The following is a 22,319-nucleotide window of genomic DNA, read 5'->3' as shown; positions in this document are numbered from 1 at the left end:
TCTAATGCTGACTACGAGAGATTGTTCAATATTGTTATCAAAAATAAAACTGAATTCAGATCCAGGCTCCTTAACCCAGCACTTAGTGCTCTACTGGTGTGCAAAACATCACGGTCTCAGCTGGTACAAAGTGTTTTGAAATGCAATATGAGTCTGTTGCTTTTTATAGCTCAAAAGGTGTTATATTCGAAAACTTGTAGCAGTAATTGATGTTAAAAGTCCAGAGGGATAAATAAATCATTTTGTACATATCCTTATTGAATTTTTATCATGTTATATGTGGATTACCTTTTTTCTGCTTGGATTGCTGTTTTTGTCCACTTGTACTACACTTTTTCCTTGCCAGAGATTGGCATGTATGATATTGTGATTAATTGGTTAGAAATTGTCGAAGAGGAGTTGCTCGGCAATTCCAGCACTTACATGTTGAAAAAAAACCCCATAGCTACAGACTTCTACTGAAACCCCGACTAGACATTATTGACACATTTAATGGGATCTTGTGTTTTCCTCAACCGAAAGCCTCCATTGTTTGGGGGGGGGGATGTTCCTTTTTTAAATTTTAAATGAATCTCCATTAAGCAGCAACCGTTTGTTCTTGGAGACCACTTCATGAGGTGATTACTTGCAACAAGTTTTGAACATTATTGTAAACCTGAATGAATGTCGATGTAAATTATCTGTATGCTCTTTATTATATTTCTACCCTTCTGGATTTGATCCGTTTTAAAGTTCTGAAATAAAGGCAATGTAAATTTCAGTCAAATACAAGAAATTTGAATATGTTTGCTTTCAGGTACAGCACTGCGTTTTGCCACCGTGATGTTCCGCACTTGGTTAGAGGAAAAGGACATTGCATCCTTAGTTGGAACCCTAAAGAAAGCTCAGTTGGATACCCGCTTGTTGGTGAGACCAGAGTCAATTTGGCTAAGATTAGACTAGACCAAGAATACGTGCAGTTTTCATGATGAAGATGTCATATTTTTCGTGGAATTTGTATTTGAGTGTCTCCAAATCAGTTGATGGTAGTTTTGTAAAATTTTCATCTTGGTACCTTAAATTATACCTGCTGATTGTTTGAACTGCTGGTTTAGCTATTATTTTTCTATGCACCCACTGCTAGTAGCTCTAAGCATTTTAATTTAGTCCTTCCCATAATTATATCCATTCATTCTGTCTGTCCTTGAGTCCCTATATGAAAAAATTTTGGCAGTTATAATTTTATGATTATGAAGGTGACCTTGTTGGATTTTTCAGGGCATTTTTTTCTCCGACTTTTATGACCCCAAAGTAGAGGAATGAAATTTGTGGGCATGTTTATATGCATATGTAAATGATTAGCTTTTTAGAAGAGCTTCTGGGGTGGTCTGTTCATCGGCCATCCACCTTTTAGCACAAGTTTATTGCCTGAAACTTGACATGCACATTCATCCCATAGTCTAGATCAGGAGTCTCAAACATGTGGCCAGCCAGGTCGTATACTGTGGCCTGCAAAATGATTGGCATCACAACGTGTCATGAAAGATAATAAAGGTGGTGTGGCCCTTGGGCCATCAAAAATGCCCACATGCAGCCCTCAGGGTGGTTTGAGTTTGAGACCCCTGATCTAGATGGTCCTAAATGAAGATGGTGCTGCTCAGACATTCAATATGGCTTCCATATGGCCAATTTTAAAATCTGTTATTGCTACTCCTCCTGAATGGATGTTCATATCAGCACAAGGGTTGCACTGAAAGTCTTATGAAGTCCAGTTGGTCCTCATTGAAAATTGGGTCAATTTGATGTCCAATATGGCCATCATGGTGGTCATTTTGAATTGTTATTGTTGCTGCTACTAAAGGGAAAGGCATGTTCAGATAGGGTTTTGGCCAGAAGACTTAATAAGTGCCTAATTGGTCTTAAATGAAAAGCTGGTGATCTGATGTTCAGAATGGCTGCCACAGCGACCATCTTGAAAATCTTGATATTGCTGCTTCAGCTGTATGGTTGGTCATGTCAGCATGTGGTTTTTGCTATAAAAAAAACCCCACAAAACTGATCTGATGCTGTTGTGACCAGTTTGGAAATCTTATTACTACTTCTAATGAACCGAAAGTCATATTCCATGGAGTTTTTAGCTGAAGACTTCCTGTGATGTTATTCCTATATGAAAATGTTCTGCATGAAAACGATCCTGATATGATGGCCATTGTGGCCAGCTTAAAATCTTGGCACTACATTTTCTGAATGGTTGGTCAGATCTGCATGAGACTTTCACTAAGAGAAATTATGATGTCTAGCTGGTCATCAATGAAAATTGTTACTGATCAGATGTCCAGTATGGTCACCTTGGCAGCTAATTTGAAAATCTTGTTCCTTTAGAATATCAAAGATGGTTTCAGTGATCTGCAGTTAAAAGAAAGAAATGGTCTTGTTTTGAATTTAGTAGCCCCTAGAAGGCACTCAAGTTCAGTCACCCAGACAAAGCATTTTTATAATTGCCTTCAGATGTGCAAGTGAAACGAGTAGTTGGGATTTTTTAATGCTGAAAATGGCTGCTGAATCATTGAAAACATTGGCTACTCAAGGGCCACTGGTTCAAGATTTGTCAGACTTTGCAACAACTCAGTATTAGTCATGCATGCATTAGCAGTTATGTATTTTATGACCTCGTCTGCGGGGCAAAGTTTGCACTAAAGATTAGAGATGGGTGTTTGTGTCATGTTGAGGTATTACTTTTCAACTGAGCTGGTTATAATGCCCAGTGTTAAAGAGATTATGATATGACCATGTGTCCATCTGTTACCCGTTTGTCAGTATGTGCTTGTTACCACATTTTGAATATTTGAGATGACATTGTTTCCCCTCCTTTTCTACTTTGGATGTAGATTTTGAAAACATTGTGCACCAGTCAAGAGCACATATTTGATGGTCACTAATAGAAAATGTGAAAAGAAGACAGTCAAGGAAATTAGTCATCTTACACTCTGTTCAGTAAGCTGGTGATTTGCCTGATTTGGTCAGACTAAGCTCAACCATAATAATCGTTTGTATTTAATTTCGACTCTCTTTTATGCACTGTTATGGGTTCTGTAGAGCATATAAGCCCACTATTACACTTTTGGCATGATCGTTACACTTTTTTCACCCAATTACATCTTAAAATTACCTTTATATAGATTTTGCATTTTTGGTACATAAAAATAAAGTTGTAATAAGTTGTGTCAGTCATTTTTATTATCATCTCTTTAATCCTATTCATCATCTAAATACGAGTGTCCGCCTTGCATGTGTGAGGTTGTAGGTTTGAACCCCAGCCGAGTCATACCAAAATCTTATAAAAATGTTACTCACAGCTGCCTCGCTAGGTGCTCAACATTCAGATGTTAGGGTTAGGACTGGTTGGCCTGAAGTAAAGGTAATGTGATTGGGTGGGGCATGATGCCTCAGTGCTTAACATCACTATAAGCTGCCACTCTGCAGAAATCATAGCGATATGACTGAAAAGTTGGTAAAGCTCCGTTAAAAATCAAAATCACGCACATACACACACATCTAAATATGAGAATATTGTATATATAAAAAAATCCTGTGTAAGAATATCTTGTATAAGAGAATATTTGTCCTTCCATTTTTATATTTAGGTAGCGGACAAGTCTATACTTTAAAAAATAGGTTATATGTTAGGTACAAAAGGCTTTATCGATGTAACTCATGGATGTTATATGACTAAAAACAGTTAGAGATCTTTGTAAATTTCAAAACATGTCAGATCAGAAAAAGGACAAATATTGTTTACAAATGAAAGAAAGAAGTTGAATAGTGATGTAACACAGCACTCGGATTGATCATATCATCGTACTACTTGCAGAATTTGTGGACTTTACTGTTGTTAGTTAAAGTTGGGCATAAAGAGTAGGTAAAAGTGAGTGTTGTATTAAATCATTTTGTAAATGTTTTGTGTTTGTATTCTGGTACTAATTGACATAGATTTTGCATATTTGTGACAAAATATTTAACCATCTTCGGATCAGGTTGGTAGCAAAAATAAATGTAATATATAGATTACGCTTTCTAGGTTCAGATTATACTTATTTACTACATATTAGTAATAATGACGCTTAAACGTCCTTAATGATGCTTGTATGCATTGAAGGAAGTTTAGCATGTCGAAGATGAAAAATAAGGTGTAGTGGTGCAGTTTAAAATAAACTCTGCTCTTTCTAATGATTGGTCCTGGTGTTGCATCTTTCTTTGTTTTGGTTTGCTTTTTGCGCCAGAAGTATCGTTTATTTCAAATAGGGTTTGGCAGGGTATTCTTTTTAAGAGCATTATTCTTGCTATATTATGTTTAATCATCTTGTTTACTCTGAAGCCATTAATGTTATTCTTTGATAATATTTTCCAGGAGCTGTTCCCAATGAATAAGAGGACCCAGGAGGCATTTGTGAGTCACTTTAAGCAGGAGGGTCTTGAAGCTATAGCAGATTTCCAGGACAAACAGCAAACTGCAGAGACAAAGAAGGAGTTACAAAAAAAGCTATCAGAAATGATAAAGGATGAGGAGCAAGTGAAAGATGTAAGCAGGTTCACATTGTTGTTGTAGGGTTTAACGCCATTTTTCAGCACACGATAGGCTATACATGGCAGCCAGTATTAATTGTGGAGGAAGAACCTGGGGAAATCCCCAGAAAGAACCACCGATCCTCGAGAAGCTACTGGCAAGCTTTCTTACATACCCACATTGGCTGAACCTGAGACTCGAACCCATGCAGACAGGTGAGATGGCAGTGATCTGTAATGGAGAATGCTTTATACCACTTGGGGCACCGGTTCACATTGTCATATTGATCGGTGAAAACATTAAACTGGCTTCAAACTAATTGAGGCAGATAACTGATTTTGGTAATCAGTAGTCCATTTTGAACAAGATTTCATATTGTTGTGATTATGTATATTTACATAATGGTTACAATCAGTAGGCACTTCATCCTAGTGGGAAGAATGTCTCTTCTATGACTGTATGCTATATTTTTGTCCAATTAAAGGTTTTAGATATGACATTTTTTTCAACTAAAGTTGCTGGGAAAAAAGCCCAAAAATCAAATTACTCAAACTTGCTGGTATACCTGATTTTATAAAAAGAAAATTGATTTGTTTTGAAGTTCATAAATTTGTCTCACCATTATGACTTTTTACAAAAAGTAATCCATATGCTAATTGGACAAAATTATTATGACTGTAAATGGTTTTGATTTAACCCACAAGTCCTAGTTCATATTGACAAGAACTGAAGAAAGAAAAAAATGGCAGAGGAGTAATTACAAGCAGGATTTTGTACATTCCAATAGTTTTAGAAAACTGCTTTCCCTAATGACTGGATAATGGAGTCAGCATCATTGAGTTTTACATTTAGATCCTCTTCAGTATTATATTTCTATTTCAGGTTATCAGTTATGTCACTGAGCATGCCCAGAGGAATGAATTGGTAGACCTAGACGTGGTTATCTTGGTAAGTTTATTTGGGGAATCTTCAGAATTTTTAAACCTGCTTTTTGGAGAAAAAATAAGTTTTTAGTATATTAGTTTTAAGTTTTATCTTGGTGTCTGCAAAACATGTGTACATTTATCTTCATCTGTATGTCCAGCAAATTGTAAATGAAATTACCTTCATTCTGTTAATGATACAGCAGTCAATCTTGGTGAATTTGACTGACACCCTTTAGGCCTTGGGACCCGGTTAACGGTCATGATAATAAATGTTATATCTCAGTTCAGTTTCCGAATAGAACCTTCATTTTTTTAAATAAAAATTTACAGTCATATTCCAATATTTAAACTACATTGATAAAACCCCAAACAAAATTTATCTTTTCAGTTTCCCTTTCTGAAAACCTTGTAAAATCTTACATGTGACAATTCTTCCCAAATCTTACAGAAAAATTACTGCTTATACAGTCTGGAACAAGTACAAAAGTATGTACAGTTGGCTGCCAAGTCATATTGGTTTTACAAGCAATGGAGTAGTGACATCCCTCGTTTAGAATAAATCAGAGATGAGGTGATATTCTGCCGATTCCAAGGTCTGTGAGATCAGCCAAGGCTTTTCTTCTTATTAGTACCTGACCAAGTGAACTTGTAGCTTGTACATTCTGTACTGTAGTTTTAAGAAGCCACGAAAACACGTATTTTAAAACCTAACTTTGAAGAGAAATGAAGAAGCCTTTGCCCACAACTATCATGTGATTGAAATTGAAAGTCACTCCTTTGTTTAGCCTTTTGTAGCCAAATCTTCAGTTAAGTGTTCAGACTTAAAACAAGAAATTGACAGTTGCAGTCAGTTGAGCTCTCTCTATTGTCCTATGTTTTTATTTAAAAATTAGACTTGCATTTTGAATGTTTTGATAATTAGCACATGTTTACAATTAGTGGAGCAGATCCAACATGTTTATTTAGACTCGTATTTTAAATTTTAAAGATTTTCTGATGCTAATTACAAGTGATTTGGGTCACAAAATCTGAGCTGTTTATTATCACAGGTATAAAAAAAACCATTAGAAAATCATTTGGTTGCTTTCTCGCATACCCACATTATCCAGCCTGTGACTTCAACCCACACAGATATGAGAGGCAAGTGCCTTAGACCATTCAGGAACTTATTGGTCTTCTCACCTTTGCTTACCAAATATCTTCTAAACCCTTTGAGATAATCTTCATGCATTTGTTTCGTGACTGCACAATCATTATCTCATAGAAAATGAAATCTTTTTGATTAGTATTTTATGAGTTCACCATTTTTTTTACAAACCCATCACTAGTGGATCATATTATGACCCCATCTGTCCGTAAACTTTTCCATTTCTGTATGACAGCTTCAGTTCTATTAGCACCTACCTTTTCCAAACTTTGTGAAGAGTTTGCACTCAGGGTAAGGAGGAAACATGTCAGTTTTAAACTACCTGGGAAAACCTTGGGATGAACCACTAACCCGAAGGAAGCGGCTGGGAAGCATTCTCACATGCACGTGTTGGTTGAGCCGAGACTCAAATCAACAGAGGTGAAATATGAGTGATGTGTAAATGGCGAGTGCCTTAGGCGACTTGGCCCTCAATGGTTCCCCTTTCTGTACAAGAAGTTTTATGCACATTAACAGTAGTTCAACATCTCAAACTTGGACCAAAATTTGTAGATAGCATGAACTTGAGTAAGCTGGAAACCTCTTATTGTTGGTGTCCAAATGTCAACCTCAGTAAATTAACTCCACCACAAATAAGTTGAATGCCACCTTTTTACCCACTATGTGTTGAATAAATACCAAACTTGAGATCTTGATTTGTTTGGGCTTTTTTGGAGGGTGGTTTACTTTTGTTTTGTGTATCAGCAATTTCAAAGTAAGTGGAATTCCAAATGTTTTTCAAGACCTAGGTCATGTTTTATGTGGATAAACAGAATATTTATTTTGTGAACATTTGTGACAAAATGATGCCATTTACAGTGTAAACATGACAGGTTATAATGCATAATGACACATTTTGACAGTAATAATGGTAAATTATTAGAGGCACATTCAGTGATCTATTTCGTCATATCATGCTAGGAAATTTTCATTGCCAGCTCCTAGGACTTGCTGAAGCAACCAACCTTGGCTGATCTTTTCAGGCACAGACCCAGATTTGCCATTATAAAATGTGTGGGCAGGTCTAGGTTGTTTTCTTTTCAGAAGTAATCAATAGAACAAACAGCACGGACCCGTTCAGTGTGAGGGCAGCACAGTGTCTATATTTTATTTAAAAGACTTCTTATAAGCATGTATTTATGGTATGTCATGGATTATTGAGCTATACCTGACATAGGTGAAAGGGAGAGGTTGCTGAGTGATATCTGTTGCTGCTTTCTAAACCAATGTACTTCCTGCTATTTTATTTACTCTGTTACAAATAAGTTTTTAGAAAATTTAATGAATCTCGATGAAATTCATATGCAATAAATTGTTATTTCTCATCCATTACTAAATCGGGTTGATATGTGTAACAAATTAGATATTGCCAGGTCAGTTTTGCAGTTGTGTCTTTTGATACACCGATTTTCTGGATTCTGTATTTATTAGTTGCCATGGAAATAAGATGTAAAAAAAAAGTAGTATAACATAGAGGATGGTTGGTCTTTCATACTGTATAAAATAAGGAAATATTTCAGTCGTATGTCTCAATATGGGAGACATTGGTTTCATTAGAAGAATCAGTAGGAAATTTCTTTTAAATTGGAACATTTTTCCAAATAAAATTTTAACCAGTAATTTTTGGGATCGGCAATTATATTTTATGTCGGTTTCATTGATGTCAAGTGGAACAGCAGTTATTCTCATTATCTTCTATTGCATGTTGAAATTTTAAGTCTTCATTGTAATCATTTGACAAAATAGTCATTGCTTTAATTTCAGGTTTGGAATACATTGATGTCTGGAATGGAATGGAACAAGAAGGAGGAGCTGGTTGCAGATCAAGCATTGAAGCATCTAAAGACCTACTGCCCTCTTCTACATGAAGTTGCAAAGACACCAAGTGCAGAGCTGAGGTTGATTGTGAAAATTCAGGAATATTGCTACGACAACATGAACTTCATGAAAGTGTTCCAGAAGATTGTAGTCCTGCTTTATAAAAGTATGCCTATTTCATCTACATTTTTGGCTTGGAATGATTTGAGTACCTTCTTGTTTGTGGCAAAATATCCGTTCACTTTCTCGAAATGTAACTTTTATTATTGTTATCATTTTATTAATAGTAAAACTACCATGGGTGGAATTTAGTTTTGATCTCGGGTACTATATGTTAAGGGAGGCAACTCAAATTGTGGCAAATGATTAAACCTTTTAGTAGTTATGTCCCTTGGAGATCATTCGTCTTGGAGGGTAATACTTGTAAGAAAAGAAAAAATGGTTAGTAATGGAAATCACCACATTAGTTCGTTGGAGAATGTTTTGGATGTTAATATAAATTCTTAGGTAACATGTAAAGAAAAGAAAGTTGAGAACAGTTTTCAAAAGGTTAGTTAGCATAACCTGTTTACAATAATAAAAACAATTTATATGAATAGACGTATCACAGTAGTTATGTTTTTCCATCTGGTCTGGTGTAAATTATCACTTCTGTGTTCCAAGCTATCAGTATTCTTATTAGTAGTATTCTTAATAATTAGATTCACCCTCTACCTTTAAGTTTGTGGTGCTTTTCACAGTGCTTTTAACATTATTGACTATGTTGTGCAAAGGAAATGAGGGCCACTTGCTGATTAAAGCCTATAGGTGTTGGGGCCAAAAAGTCTAAGGGCACTGACTGAAGGAATATAATTGGTTTCCACACAATAATAGTAGCACTTGGGATAAGGCAGAAACTTATTTCTTTTGACACCAAAATGTGTAAGGTCATTGTTACTAGCAAGGAGATAAATGGTGTGTGTATAATCACGTTACCATCACAGTCCTGGACCAAACATTGTGGATATTTTGCATGTGTGTTAAGGAAGAAGCCTATTAATTTGGGTTGTTGGGATTGGAGTATAATGTGCCATTCATGTTACTGTGATTTCTTGAAATCAAGAGCATGATTATTCTCTTCAGCCATAAGCCAAATTATTTTTTGCAAAACAATTCACCCATAGTTGTAATAAAATGCTTTAAAAGAATTGTCTTTAGTGAAACTGCATTCACAAGTGAGTTATCAGTATGACAGGTTTTCAGTTTTAGCAATGTTGGTGGCAGTTTTTTTAAACATCCAGTTTGAGTCCCAGTTCAACCAAATATACAGTTACAGTACAGTGTTACCCCCCTATAACACTGGTTGGCATCCATATAGCTTGACCATGTTATAGACCGAACCGTTATAACCAACCAAGTCAGTTAGCTGAAGAAAATGATATATGTACTAAAAAGAGATGGTGGAGGTGGGTGGATAATAATAGCGGTACAAAAATTTTGATTTTCATTACATGAAGACAAAATTAGTCTGAAATACACATGTATATTGACAACGTGCATTTGTTCAGTGCAGTCCTTAATTTGTTATATACTGTAGAGGTATGTGAAAAATCCATGAATTCAGTTGTAGATAAAATGTTTATAAAATTCATGTATCAGTTACATATTTTTAGAAAACGCAAACAAAACATATAATGGTAGTCCTCGTTTGATCTATATCCTATTGTCAACAAACACTAGCCACTACATTTTTTACTACAATATTATCGCCAGTATCAAGTGGCTATAGTTGATTGCCTGCTGCATACATATACTTAAACTGGCCCAGATTTTGGACAGCAGAAGACAACTGTCATCTTTTTGAGGCTACCCAGGGTATGAGGTTATTCATAAGGAAATTAAAACAAATTAGAAAGTAACCTGATGGCCAGATATCTAGGGTTTCAAAAGATAGGAAATTTAATTTGTATTGATGCCACTGCAGGTAACGATTGTAAGCATTGGCACAGCACGGTTAACATCTTCAGACACCTTGGAAAATGCAACAATCCATCTGATTCCATTGCATTTATTTAAATTTGGTGCTGACTTCATTTTAATGAAAGGTGCTTTATTTTTATCATAGCTGCCAACCCTCACGAATTTGGTGTGAATTTCACGACTTTTTCAGCGATTCACGGATTCACGCCACAAGCCAAAAATTCACGAATTCTCCAATCCTCAATTATTTTAAATCTTTAATAAAGTAACCGATTTCCCGTTAAGCGCTAGTCGTGATATTCGCAGTTGCCGAAACAGTCCGGTACTCTTGTCGCGATATTAGTAGATCTACAGCCGATTAGTACAGTTGGCCCGGTAGCAAGCATTTTAGCCTATTTTAATCTGTATGTATAAGAGTAGTTTTACAAATGCTTTTGAGAAAAACGGGGGTCTAACCGGAATTTTGCTCTGCGCATGCGTCACCAACACTGATTTGAGTTACGGTTCAGCATCGCACGTACGATTTTGAAAACGTCTTCACCACTTAGAGAAAAGAACTCTATTACTCAAAAAGTGAAGTTTAATTTGGAATATATAAAAAATTGGCCGTGCATTCTGACATTAAACATTGATATTCATCATGCTTTTTGCACTCAGTGCGCCATCGCAGAGACGATGTGAGGAAGCACGTCGGTTGCAGAAAACACGTAGAAGTTGGGAAAACTAAGAATTCGCAGATTTCAGCTCCGGAATATTTTAAACAATTGGCGGAAGAAATGCAGGCTACCAACGCTGAAGCATTATTTGTGAGTTTTCTTGTCGAACACAATCTACCTTTATCAGCTGGAGACCATGCTAAACATTTGTTCTGACAAATGTTGCCGGACTCGAAAATCGATTCCAAATTTTCCTGTGGAAGGACCAAAAGTGCTTCAGCTCCTGTGCATTCCTCACAGCAACAGTGCAAGCGAAAGTGTATTTTCTCTTGTGAGGAAGAATAAGACTTTAGGGCCTCTTCAGCTGCAGAAAATTTGTCAGTAATTTTAGTCACCAAGATCAACCAGCCGGCAAGAAGTCTGAACTGTTCAGAAAACAAATTTACGATCAAGCAGTTGAGGAAGTTCAAGTTTGCCACAGTATCATGTCTTGATAAATAAATATTTCTGCATATATGTAGTGTTTTAGTTTTATATTGCGAATTTGATATAATGTAGTATTTACGGTCAGAGTGGATGGAGTTATTGTCATGGTATTTTTCACGAATTCTTGTCCAAATTCACGACTTTTTATCCCTATTTTCACTAATTGTGAGCCTGGAAGGTTGGCAGCTATGTTTTTATTGAAGATTGTAGTCTGCTTGCTTTGATGAAGATTGCGTGTGTTATTGAAGTTAGAGCTAGAACAACTTTGGAGGACCAAACCAACTCCCATTTGTTATTTTGGTGGCAACATTAAATAATTGTTGAACATTGAGTGAGGTTTTTTTATTATTTGCCTAGTATTTATACAGAACATTTGGTGCTTCAAAATTAATAATTTTTCTCTGAAATTTCAGAAAAAATCTAGCCATCATTTGTAGTTGTCCCTGTTCCTTCCTTCAAGGGTTGGTTGATTGTTGCCTGTCAGGTAGCATGACTATTCAGATATTATCACAGCATACTGTACTCTGGCCAGATGTCAGCATAAGCAGGTTATGATATAACAGTGCACTGTTAAGATAGTTTGTCAGTATGTAACATTATATAGATTCCATGCATTTTATACCCAAGTTTGCGGCTTCCTCTCCTGATACATTTGAATTTCTCTACTCCAAATCCAAGATTGTATACACTAGTTAAAACAGCCAACAATGTTATGCAAACAAAAGTTGGCAGATGGTATATTTTGTCACCAATAAGGAAAACAAAATCGCAATTTGCAACATTGGCAAAGCCCAGCAAAATCCCTAATAAACTTATTTTTCACACTTGTCTTACTTTTAAGAGAAAATATATTTTATTCGTGTATGAGAAAAATACATCTATGAAATTTCGGGCATCATGACAAAGTTGTCTTGTATTAAAATCATTCCTGATCTCTTCTCCACAATGATAGTAAACTTCTACATGTTATTTTTCATACTTTAAAGCAGAAAAAAATATTGTTTTGCATACAAGAAAAGTACACGCATGTGATATGTTGGAAGCTACTCCACCATGTTATGTCCAAATACGTGTTATAATGGAGTGAGGTATAGTGGGGTCACACTGTATATGATAGCCTGTCGGAAGATGCACATCATGAATTGCAGTTTTTGTACTCTACGAACAATACTGGTTTGGTATTATGCTTTCTCTCCAGGTGTATGTACATCTGTCATGGTTTCTGCACAATACTATGCTCTAGTTGGCATATTTATATATGTCCAAGCTGAAAAAAATTGGGAAATTATTTTAATACAGTAGCTTCAAGCTCATGATTGCTGTTAGCAAAATTTAGACTTTGCCTTTGTATTTCATTTTGCTTTAATTCATCTTTTTCTTTTTCTCTATCAAGAATTCTCACTCCCACCCTAGTCTATCATAGATGTCAGTTTATAGTTTTACCTTTTTTTCCCCAGCTAATGTCCTGAGTGAGGATGTGATCCTGAAATGGTACAAGGAATCTCACTCTGCCAAAGGGAAAAGTGTTTTCCTTGCTCAAATGAAGAACTTCATTGAATGGTTGGAAAATGCAGAGGAGGGTGAGTAGCTCGGTTCTTTCTGAATATGTGTATGTAAAGCATCATTGCATCTCAAACCAACTTTGAATATGATGAGGGTGTTCTGTTCAATTCATCCGTTAGATTATATATTTAAAATGATTGTCATATGGCCAACACCAACCCTGGTTGTCCATTTCTTTATTTTTTTGCTTGTGGTCCAAGTGTTGTAGATTAAAACTAGTAAATTTGTAAATGTTTAGTTTATTGATGTTTTTTTTATTTTAATTAGGCTTGTTTTCTCCAGATCGTAAACATGTTGGGGGAAATTGTTTTGTTTATTTTTACCTGGTCTTTTGTTTTATGTTTGGTATACCTTGTCTGATAGTGAAATTTGTATTTAGCAGAATATTATTCCTTCTGGCCAGTGTCTAATCCTGTGCGTCACGACTATATTTTAACTAACTTACCTGATACACAACAAATGTTTATATAAATTAAAGAAAGTCTGATTCTATTTTACCAACTTTTTCTTTTGTTGTCTCCATTGTTGGATGATGGCAAACATTTTTAAATTTACAGATCCTGTCAGAAGTGAAAGTTGAAATAGGATCAGTTTATGCCAAACCTCTTTTGTGCTTACTTTTGTTTTGATCTATGATTGGTCAGAGATGAAAAATTTTGAAATATGGTAAATCTTTACCAGTTGTAATGATTATACAGTGCAATTGGGGATTGTTGTTCCATGTCTGCTAATGATTAAGGGCAACAAGTTTCCAGTTTAAATTTTTATTTTCTCACTTATATGTCAGGTTCCATAGCTCTTGTAAAGGAGGAGCTGTCTATATTTGCTTTTGCCCTTTCCAGCCTGCAGCATCTTTCAGTTTTAAATACTGAATTTCTGCAGTGTTTTTCAAAACTTTAGGTTAAACATGATTTTATTATGCACAGTTCCATGTGATTCACTGACCTTTGAACTGGTTTGTTTACCTTGTGATATGCATGCATGCTGAACAGAGTACTTGTAAATCACCCTAGCCTCCATTTTTGTTATTCTTCATTTGTGAGAGTCAAAAGTCCTTCCCAGAGGGTGAGAATTCCAAATATTGACCTACTAATTATACTAATTAGATGACAAGGATGCATTGAAAGCTATCTACAAATTTTGTTCTTCTGTATAAAAACAGTACAATATACATGAAACTTTTTAAGCTCAGAAATTGTAGTTGTATGGGTTAGTTTTGCAGAGATTTTCATTCCCAGATGCCATGCCATGAAGTCAATTTAGCAAGTGAATATGTTTGAATGTTAACCAAAAAGTTGCCATTGTTAATATTGGCAGAAATTCATAACCTCAGCATCAGGCAAATCCATAGCTGTATCTTTTTATAACCATAAGCGAGGGTCAGACCATTGATTTTAATAGTTAATAGAATTAATTTGTGATTTGTATGCCCGACCTCAGTAGTGGTAAGGGCAGGAAGTTTTACTCTTTGTCTGGCCATCAATGTGTCCATCACACTTTGGTTTGATTTTGCTTTTAGTTATTTCAGGAACTGGATGATGGCATCCCACATTCTGTTTACACATTTCTAGCTACTTTGTTTGTTTGAAGTTCAATATGTCTATCAGTTTGGCATTTGTCCATTTATCTTTCCACGCACTGATGTTGAGGTTATTGAAAACCTTTTTAGATGAAGAACAGTGTCTAGTTTTCTATTAGCTCATAGACCAGAAGAGCTTATGGGATGGTCTGTTTTCCCATTTGCCCATTTGCACAAGTTTGTTGTCACTGCTCCTCTGTTTAGTCCATCCATCTGTCATTTATCCATCTGTCCATTCTCACAAGTTTGTTGTCACTGCTCCTCTGTTTAGTCCATCCATCTGTCATTTATCCATCTGTCCATTCTCACAAGTTTGTTACCACTACTACTCCTAAACTGCCTTGGTAATTTACACACAGACACACACACACACACACATGTTCATCCCATTTGTACCTAAAATAAATTGGTGCTGCTCATACATCAAATATGGCTGCCAAAGTGGCCATTTTGAAAATCTTATTCCTGCGCCTAAATAGTTTTCATGTCTAGTTATTCCTAAATGAAAATCATGCCAATACAACACCCAATATGACCACCATGGCAGCCATGTTGAAAATTGTTGTATTGCTACTGGAAGGTCATATCAACATGGCATTTTCACTGAAAGACTTTTTACAATGTCTGCTTGATTCTAAATGAAAATAGGGCCAATCTGACATCCAATTTGGCCACTGTGCCATCCATCTTGAAAATGATATTATCACTACTCCTAAATGTATGGTCATATCAGCATTGGGTTTTCACCAACCAACTTTTTATGATGCTTTGCTGGTCATAAATGAAAATGGTGCTGGTCTTGTGTCCAGTATGTCACCTTAGTTGCCAAATGGAAAATCTTGTTATCATGGCTCCTCCTGAATGGATGGCTCATATCAACATGGAGTTTTCACTAAAAGACTTGTATTGATGTCTAGTCAGTTATAAATGAAAAGAGTGCAGATATGGTAGCCATATTGAAAATCTTGTTATTGCTACTTCTCTTGAATGGATCGTCATATCAACATGGGGTTAACACTGAAAGATGTATGATGTCTTGCTGGTCATAAAAAAAATGGTGCTAGCATCTAATATGGACACTATGGCTGTGATTTAAAAATCTTATCACAAATGGTTTTAAATAGAAAATTTGAGTGACATGTGGTTTTCACTAAAGACTTATGATTATATCTAGTTAGTATTGGATGAATATGGCGCCAACCTGAAGACCAAATTTTCTGAATGGAAAGCCATATCTTGAAAAAACTTTACATTCTTCCAAATGGCTGGCTCTGTTGATATGAGTTTTCACCAATAGACTTGTGATAACATGGTTGGTCCTGAATGGATTTTCATTATGATGAAGGGTTTTCACAAGATGAATTCTAATGATGTCTGCTGTATCCTAAATGAAAATGGTGCTCAACTGACAACCAAACTATGTCCCACAGCAGCTAAATATCTTGCTATTGTTGAAGAATGTCTGAGATGGTTTCAACACTTGATAGTTAAAAGGAGGACTATAACTTTCTAGCCAGATAAAAAAAAACTCAGCTCAACAAATAAGACACTTTAAAAAATATCATGTTTCAAGAAATGAAATTTATATATAATTATTTCCTTTGCAGAATCTGAAGAAGAAGATGATTAAGGCATTCATGCTGCAAATAAGGTGCAAACCACTTCATTCTGCAGGTGTATATCTCTAGGTCCCGTGTTAAGCCTATGGACTTTTTTTTTACTGCCTTATTATATCAGCCGAGTAGCTAGACATGACGTAATATTTGAGAAGACAACAGAATACTCAGGAGCCAATATCAGCATGCTATTCCAATAATACTGTCAGAAAGTGTTTATTTTCAACATTGCATACAGTATTTTTGTAACCACATACTAGCTGACATTCTTCCATACAGTTCCTATACCCAGCTAGAATGGATAACTAAATATTGTTATTGGGCTAATAAGCTTTAATGCTAGCAGCACAGATTTTATATAGAAAAAAGAACACAAAGTCTGATCTTGAGATGTATTTTCTTGCATCCTTCATGTTAGACTAGTTTTTTACAAAGGGAATCAACTAGGATTGAGACGAGTTTTTAGAGCAGTATGTTTACAATAGTAAAAAGGCTTATGAATAGCAGCATCTCATGAGTTGTATTCTTTTATGTAATCTTGTTGAAAACAATAATTTTTCAACACCAAGTCATCAGTATCAGCTTTGAAAAGAGACCTAATATTTTAACCTCTTGTATTAATTTTACCTATTTTACAGAGATTTGAACTTGGATCATCCTCAGGACCCTCAAGTTCCATGCATCTACTCTTATTTGGCTTCTAAATAAAAATTCTTTTATGATACAGTTTAATAATATGATCTTTTAAAAAAAATCAAATTTAAAAGAAATTACAATTTCAGGGTGATTATAGAAGTTTAATATTGGGAATGTATAAAGGAGACTGACTAATGCTCCAATGGATGGTCTGTAAAAATTCTATGCCAAGGGAGGCAAGTCGAATTCGTTTATCATTATAACTATAGTAGTTATGTCCCTTAGATAATGTTCGGCTAATCGTGATTCTTGAAACAATATGAGAAAATGCTTGTTTAAAAAGAAAGTTATTATAATTTAACAATTAAATTTATTGAATATTAATATAGTGATGTTAAAAAAAGATAATTTAGGGAAATATAGATTATTAAAATCAGTAAGTTCAGGAAATGGACCCTCAATAGTAGTATGTCTACAATCCTGCTCTTCTGTCTGATTTTTTCTACAAAAGTATCATTTGAACCTGACAGACCATCATTATGCTCAATACTTTGATTATGGAATGACTTGTATATTTTAAATAAGTAATCAGTGTCGAAAATATTTTCTGATTTTAATTTAAAGCAGAAACAATGTCAATAATAGATCTTTGCAAAAATACAAACCTCATTTTCCGAAAGCAATAGAAACTTTTCATGTTGTCCTTGTTTATTATCAGTGAAATTCATTAGTAGGATGTCTTTGAACTTGCCACATTTTTACATTATTTTCTTTAAAAGATACGTTTTATATTGCTGTGTGCATAATGAATTTTTTTTCTCAATTGTGAAAAATGCATTTCAATGAAATTCTTGATCATGGTTGAGAAAGGTATAAATTGTGATTTGTATTGTGCCGTATAATTTTAACTTGTAAGACCACATTAGCTTATGGCATGGTAACATTATCAGTCATCCATTTACAACCTTAAGGGCCCCAAGTAGCCGAATGGTTAAAGGTGCTTGCCTTTGCATATCAGTCATACATCTCACCTTAGTCCTGTGATTGTTTGAGTTTTGGCTCAACCGAAGTGAGAAAGTTTGCCAGGAGCTCTATTTGAGTCTGTGTATCATCCTGGGATCTACCTCCACCAGATACTCTAGCTGCCATGTATAGCCTCTTGTGTGCTGAAAAATTGTTTTAAACCCCACAAAACCAAATGAAATCTTTACAGTTTCAAAAACATGGATTGACCAATTTGCAGAGAATTTGACTGGAGTATTCTGGCAGCAAAAGGCCTTTTTAAAAAAAATTCAGTTACCAGTCTGTTATCCAGTGGCTACCATTATAAAATATGATTAGAAAAAACTCTGAATAACTTAAAAAATAACACTTACTAGACTAGTCATGGCCAGCTTCCTTCAAGATGCAGACCAGATAAGTGATTTTAAAGCCACTCCCTATGATGTGAATTAATGGATAAAACCAGATCACAGGCCGTATTTTGCTCACCTGTTCTGTATACAGAGATATTAAGACAAACTTTATCACCAAAAAATTCATTCAACAGAATGTGACCAGCATTGAACAGTGACGGAGCCAATGCATGTACCAAAATGTATATGTGATTCTGAGAAGCAAGTGTATAATATGAAGTTTCAAGTATTGTGTTGTGTTACTTTTTATATTTTGTTGAGTAGATGTTCAGTGATGGAGTCTTCAGGTGTAGATGGTAAATCCTTCAAATATAGGATTGGGTAAAACTTTTATCATCCTTGCTCCAGTGTGTGTACTGATCCATCAGGTTGGGAGTGCACCATATACTTTGTCCGCATCAGAAACACCCAGCACATTTTGGCAATTCCACTATACTGGTCAGGAGGAAAAATTCTTCACATGGAGAAGTGGCAGCAACAAAATAGTGTTTAAATACACCAACAATGGCATGCTATTCAAAACTGTTACAACTGTAAAAAGGAAGATAACATCATATTGTTGGCAGTTACACAAATTTGCACTACATTCGAATGCAAAATCTTGGGCATTACATTTTGTCTTCATGAAGTGTTTTAACAGTGGCCTGCATTTTTTCTAAAAGAAAAGTAAAGGAAATGTGACTTAAAATCCTTTTTGCATATTTCTGTACTGCTGAATCCTTTTTATTTAAAATCCAATATAAATTATTCACAAGCTGCATTCATCAGGCCTTTTACACAACTTTTAGAAAACAAACCTGGACAGCTATTGAGGGATTAACATTCATTATATCTACTTCATTTGTTTTGTTTCCAATTTCAGTAATGTGTTGTTATAAGGTATATATAATACCAACTATTTACTCTCTACCGTATGTTTTTACTTACCTATATGATTGCCATGTAAGCATTCCAGATATAAACATTTACATACATGTACACTTCATCCTTTTGCAAGAATACATGTATATATATGTTTATGTTAATTCATGCCCATGGAATGAATGACAGTGTTCCATACATGTACATGTAATCAGTACCAATTGCTATCATTTAATAATTGCACTTTATCAAACATAACAATTTGAAAGCCTTAAGAAAAATGTGTATCTACAGAACGTACTTCTACATAGTATATGTTTAGATGTCATAAACCTTCTAATTCTTTTGATATTTTTCCATGTCTCTTGTAAATAAAATTTATTGCTAAACATGGGGATTGTTTGGGTTTTTATTTTGCGGATAATGCTTTTACATTTGCTTCTGTCCGTCCTCCTCTGTAATTGCTCTTTCCATAGCCTTTCTAATTTTTTCACTTTCTTGTATGAAACACAGGAGAGCTTGTGCCAGAACTCTAATGTTTTTGGACTCCGGCATCATTGGTGTCAAATAAGTGTACAATATTTTTTCTTACTGCCACTGCTGATTAGCTCTAGGAATTGCATTTTCATAAACATCTGGTGTTCCTTGGATCATTTTGAAATACCCCTGTGAAAAATAGGTCAAAGTGATCTTTTTCTTTTTTACTGAAAATTTCTGTAGTTAAAGGTTGTATCTGGCATAAATGTTTTATCAAATCTTGAGCTGCAGTCATTGTATGTTCATGAAATGTAGTGTTTTTTTGCATCATTCTGAGACACTCCAGGGGCAATGTTGGTATTGGCTGCCATCTTTTCTTACACTAATCAGTCATTTGTTTGCATGTTAACCCAAGTTTAAGAACTTTGTCTTGACAAATCTGTAGCGATTTTATGGAACTTTTCAGATGCTTTAGTTCACCTTTGAGAAAGTTCTCATATGATTTTCTTTCTTACACTTGTGAATTACCAGTTAAAACAAGTGTAAAAGTTTCTGAGGCAGATCTCCAGCTGTAGGCATGGAAATGAGTAGGAAGCTGGTGAGGGATGGAAGAGGCCAGTTTCTTTAGAGGTCTAAAGAATGAAGGTCAAGATCATTGAAATAACTACAAGAATAATGGAGCATTGGACTTCTTATCCAAGGGTTATGGGTTCAAGGTTAATCTGGGTCAGCTGCCTTGCTGTGTGATTGGGAAAGGCACTTGTCTATCAGTTCTGATTCAGTTACCATATACATGTAATGTGTTAAAAGTGCCAAAACAAAATACAAACTAAACCAAACTTTAGATGGGTACTTGTTTGTTGTAGGGTTTTACGCCATTTTTCAGCACTGATAGGCTATACATGGTGGCCAGTATTAATGGTGGAGGAAGAACCACCGACCCACGAGAAGCTACTGGCAAGCTTTCTCACATACCCACATTGACCGAATCTGAGACTCGAATCCATGCAGATAGGTGAGATGGCAGTGATCCGTAACGGAGAGAGCTTTAGACCACTCGGCCACTCGGGGCCCCTCGATGGGTACTATCATTGTAATTAAACCTTTAGATTCACCGGTCTAAAGGTTAGATGACATGATTATAGTAAGTCGAGGTCAATGAGACCTGTTGTCAGTAATCTGGAATCGGGTCACAGTTCAGTACCCACGAATGTAGTACTAGTCTATTTTTAGAATATTTTTCGTCTCATTTTGGTGGTGACGAGTTTTATTTATGCATTTTTGGTAGGGATTTAAAGGTAATTGTTTATTCTTGATAATATGAGCTCAGGGCGTGGTGTTACGTGTGTATTACGGCGATAGTGCACAGTGAGTAATGAGGCCTTGATGATCCGGAAGTGAAATTTGTGTTCTGTTTACATGCTGCTCTGTTGACAATCCAGCCTCTAAAAAAAAAAAAAATGCAGGCTAACCTTTGACAAGAACTTCACCGTGAAGTCATCTTTGAAGGTATTTTAGATTAACATATGATTTGTATTGATTGTCACACAGTGGAAAGGTCAGTATTGAGAAACAAATGTAGAGAACATATAATAAAATTGTGTTCTATGTCCTGTCAGTGCAGTATTGGAGTAAAGTTTAAATTGGTTTATAATCTTTATTATTAATGATAGACACATGAAATTAGAATATGTTATGTATATTGAGAATCAACAACACCCTACTTTTGCCTTTACAGAGGGCTATCAAACACAGGGCAGTCCAGTACTGCACAATGCATAGACTCAGCAGTCGATATTTTGCATGACTCTTTCACTCGGTATAAAACTGGATCACTTACTATTTTTCAGTTTTATTTTTCACTTGTTGTGACTCGGTCGCTTTGCTGCTCCGCCTTTCTGCTGCTTACAGTTCATTGCTCATTTCTATGTAGCTGTTATGAACACGATCATAATTAATTTATCAAGCTCGTAATGGCATGTGTGCCAGCAACACTTGTGACCAATGACTAATGAACCGAGTGGCCCAGAGTTTACTGTCATTTTCAGCACATGATAGGCTATACATAGCGGTCTCTATATCTGCAGGAGGAAGAACTGCCAATCCACGGGAAACTACTGACAAACTTTCTCGCATATCCACGTTGGCCGAGTCTGAGACTCGAACTGGCGCAGAGGTAAGATGTGCAGGTGATCTGTAAAGGTGAACGCCTTAGAGAACACGACAACTTGTGGCCATTTTTTACAGATTCCAACTTTACTAATAATACACTTATGGGCAAGTAAGGAGCTTGTATATGTGACTGATAATTCCATTTTTGACCCTTTTCATTCTATTTCATCAGGTATTTGTCCCAATGATTTTTCCATATCTTTAACCGCATACTAGTGATAGCATATGTACACTTCTATACTGAACTCACATGCAAGTATACCAAATAGTCCCTGGTTTTATGCCCAGTTAAATGTAAAAAAAATTACCATACTCGGTGTCTTTCACAGCGCAATGTCTGATGTCCACAGTATTTTGGATAATATTGCAACACCGTCTTTACTCGCTTTTAAGTCCAACCAAACTGAAAACAACAAGGATCCTGAT

The 22,319-nt window shown here is 35.5% G+C and overlaps 1 protein-coding gene across 2 annotated transcripts in view; it reads left to right on the top strand.

The window, feature by feature from the left end:
- The window catches only part of LOC149791575 (eIF5-mimic protein 2-like), a 40,629-nt gene extending 20,993 nt beyond the window's left edge, over nt 1–19,636 (top strand). For both annotated transcript variants that reach the window (XM_089970123.1, XM_089970124.1), the window contains exons 8-13: nt 797–906; nt 4,388–4,558; nt 5,426–5,491; nt 8,420–8,639; nt 13,032–13,154; nt 16,324–19,636. In XM_089970123.1, coding sequence (XP_089826249.1) covers nt 797–906; nt 4,388–4,558; nt 5,426–5,491; nt 8,420–8,639; nt 13,032–13,154; nt 16,324–16,346 — 713 coding nt within the window. In that variant the 3' untranslated portion in view covers nt 16,347–19,636. The remainder of the gene's footprint in view (nt 1–796; nt 907–4,387; nt 4,559–5,425; nt 5,492–8,419; nt 8,640–13,031; nt 13,155–16,323) is intronic.
- Nucleotides 19,637–22,319: the final 2,683 nt, after the last annotated feature.

The sequence above is a fragment of the Sinohyriopsis cumingii genome, chromosome 9, assembly GCF_028554795.1.
Source record: "Sinohyriopsis cumingii isolate HCF-2022 chromosome 9, ASM2855479v2, whole genome shotgun sequence".
NCBI lineage: Eukaryota > Metazoa > Mollusca > Bivalvia > Unionida > Unionidae > Sinohyriopsis > Sinohyriopsis cumingii.
Note: the sequence above shows the minus strand (reverse complement) of the source record. Positions and strands in the feature narration are given on the sequence as shown.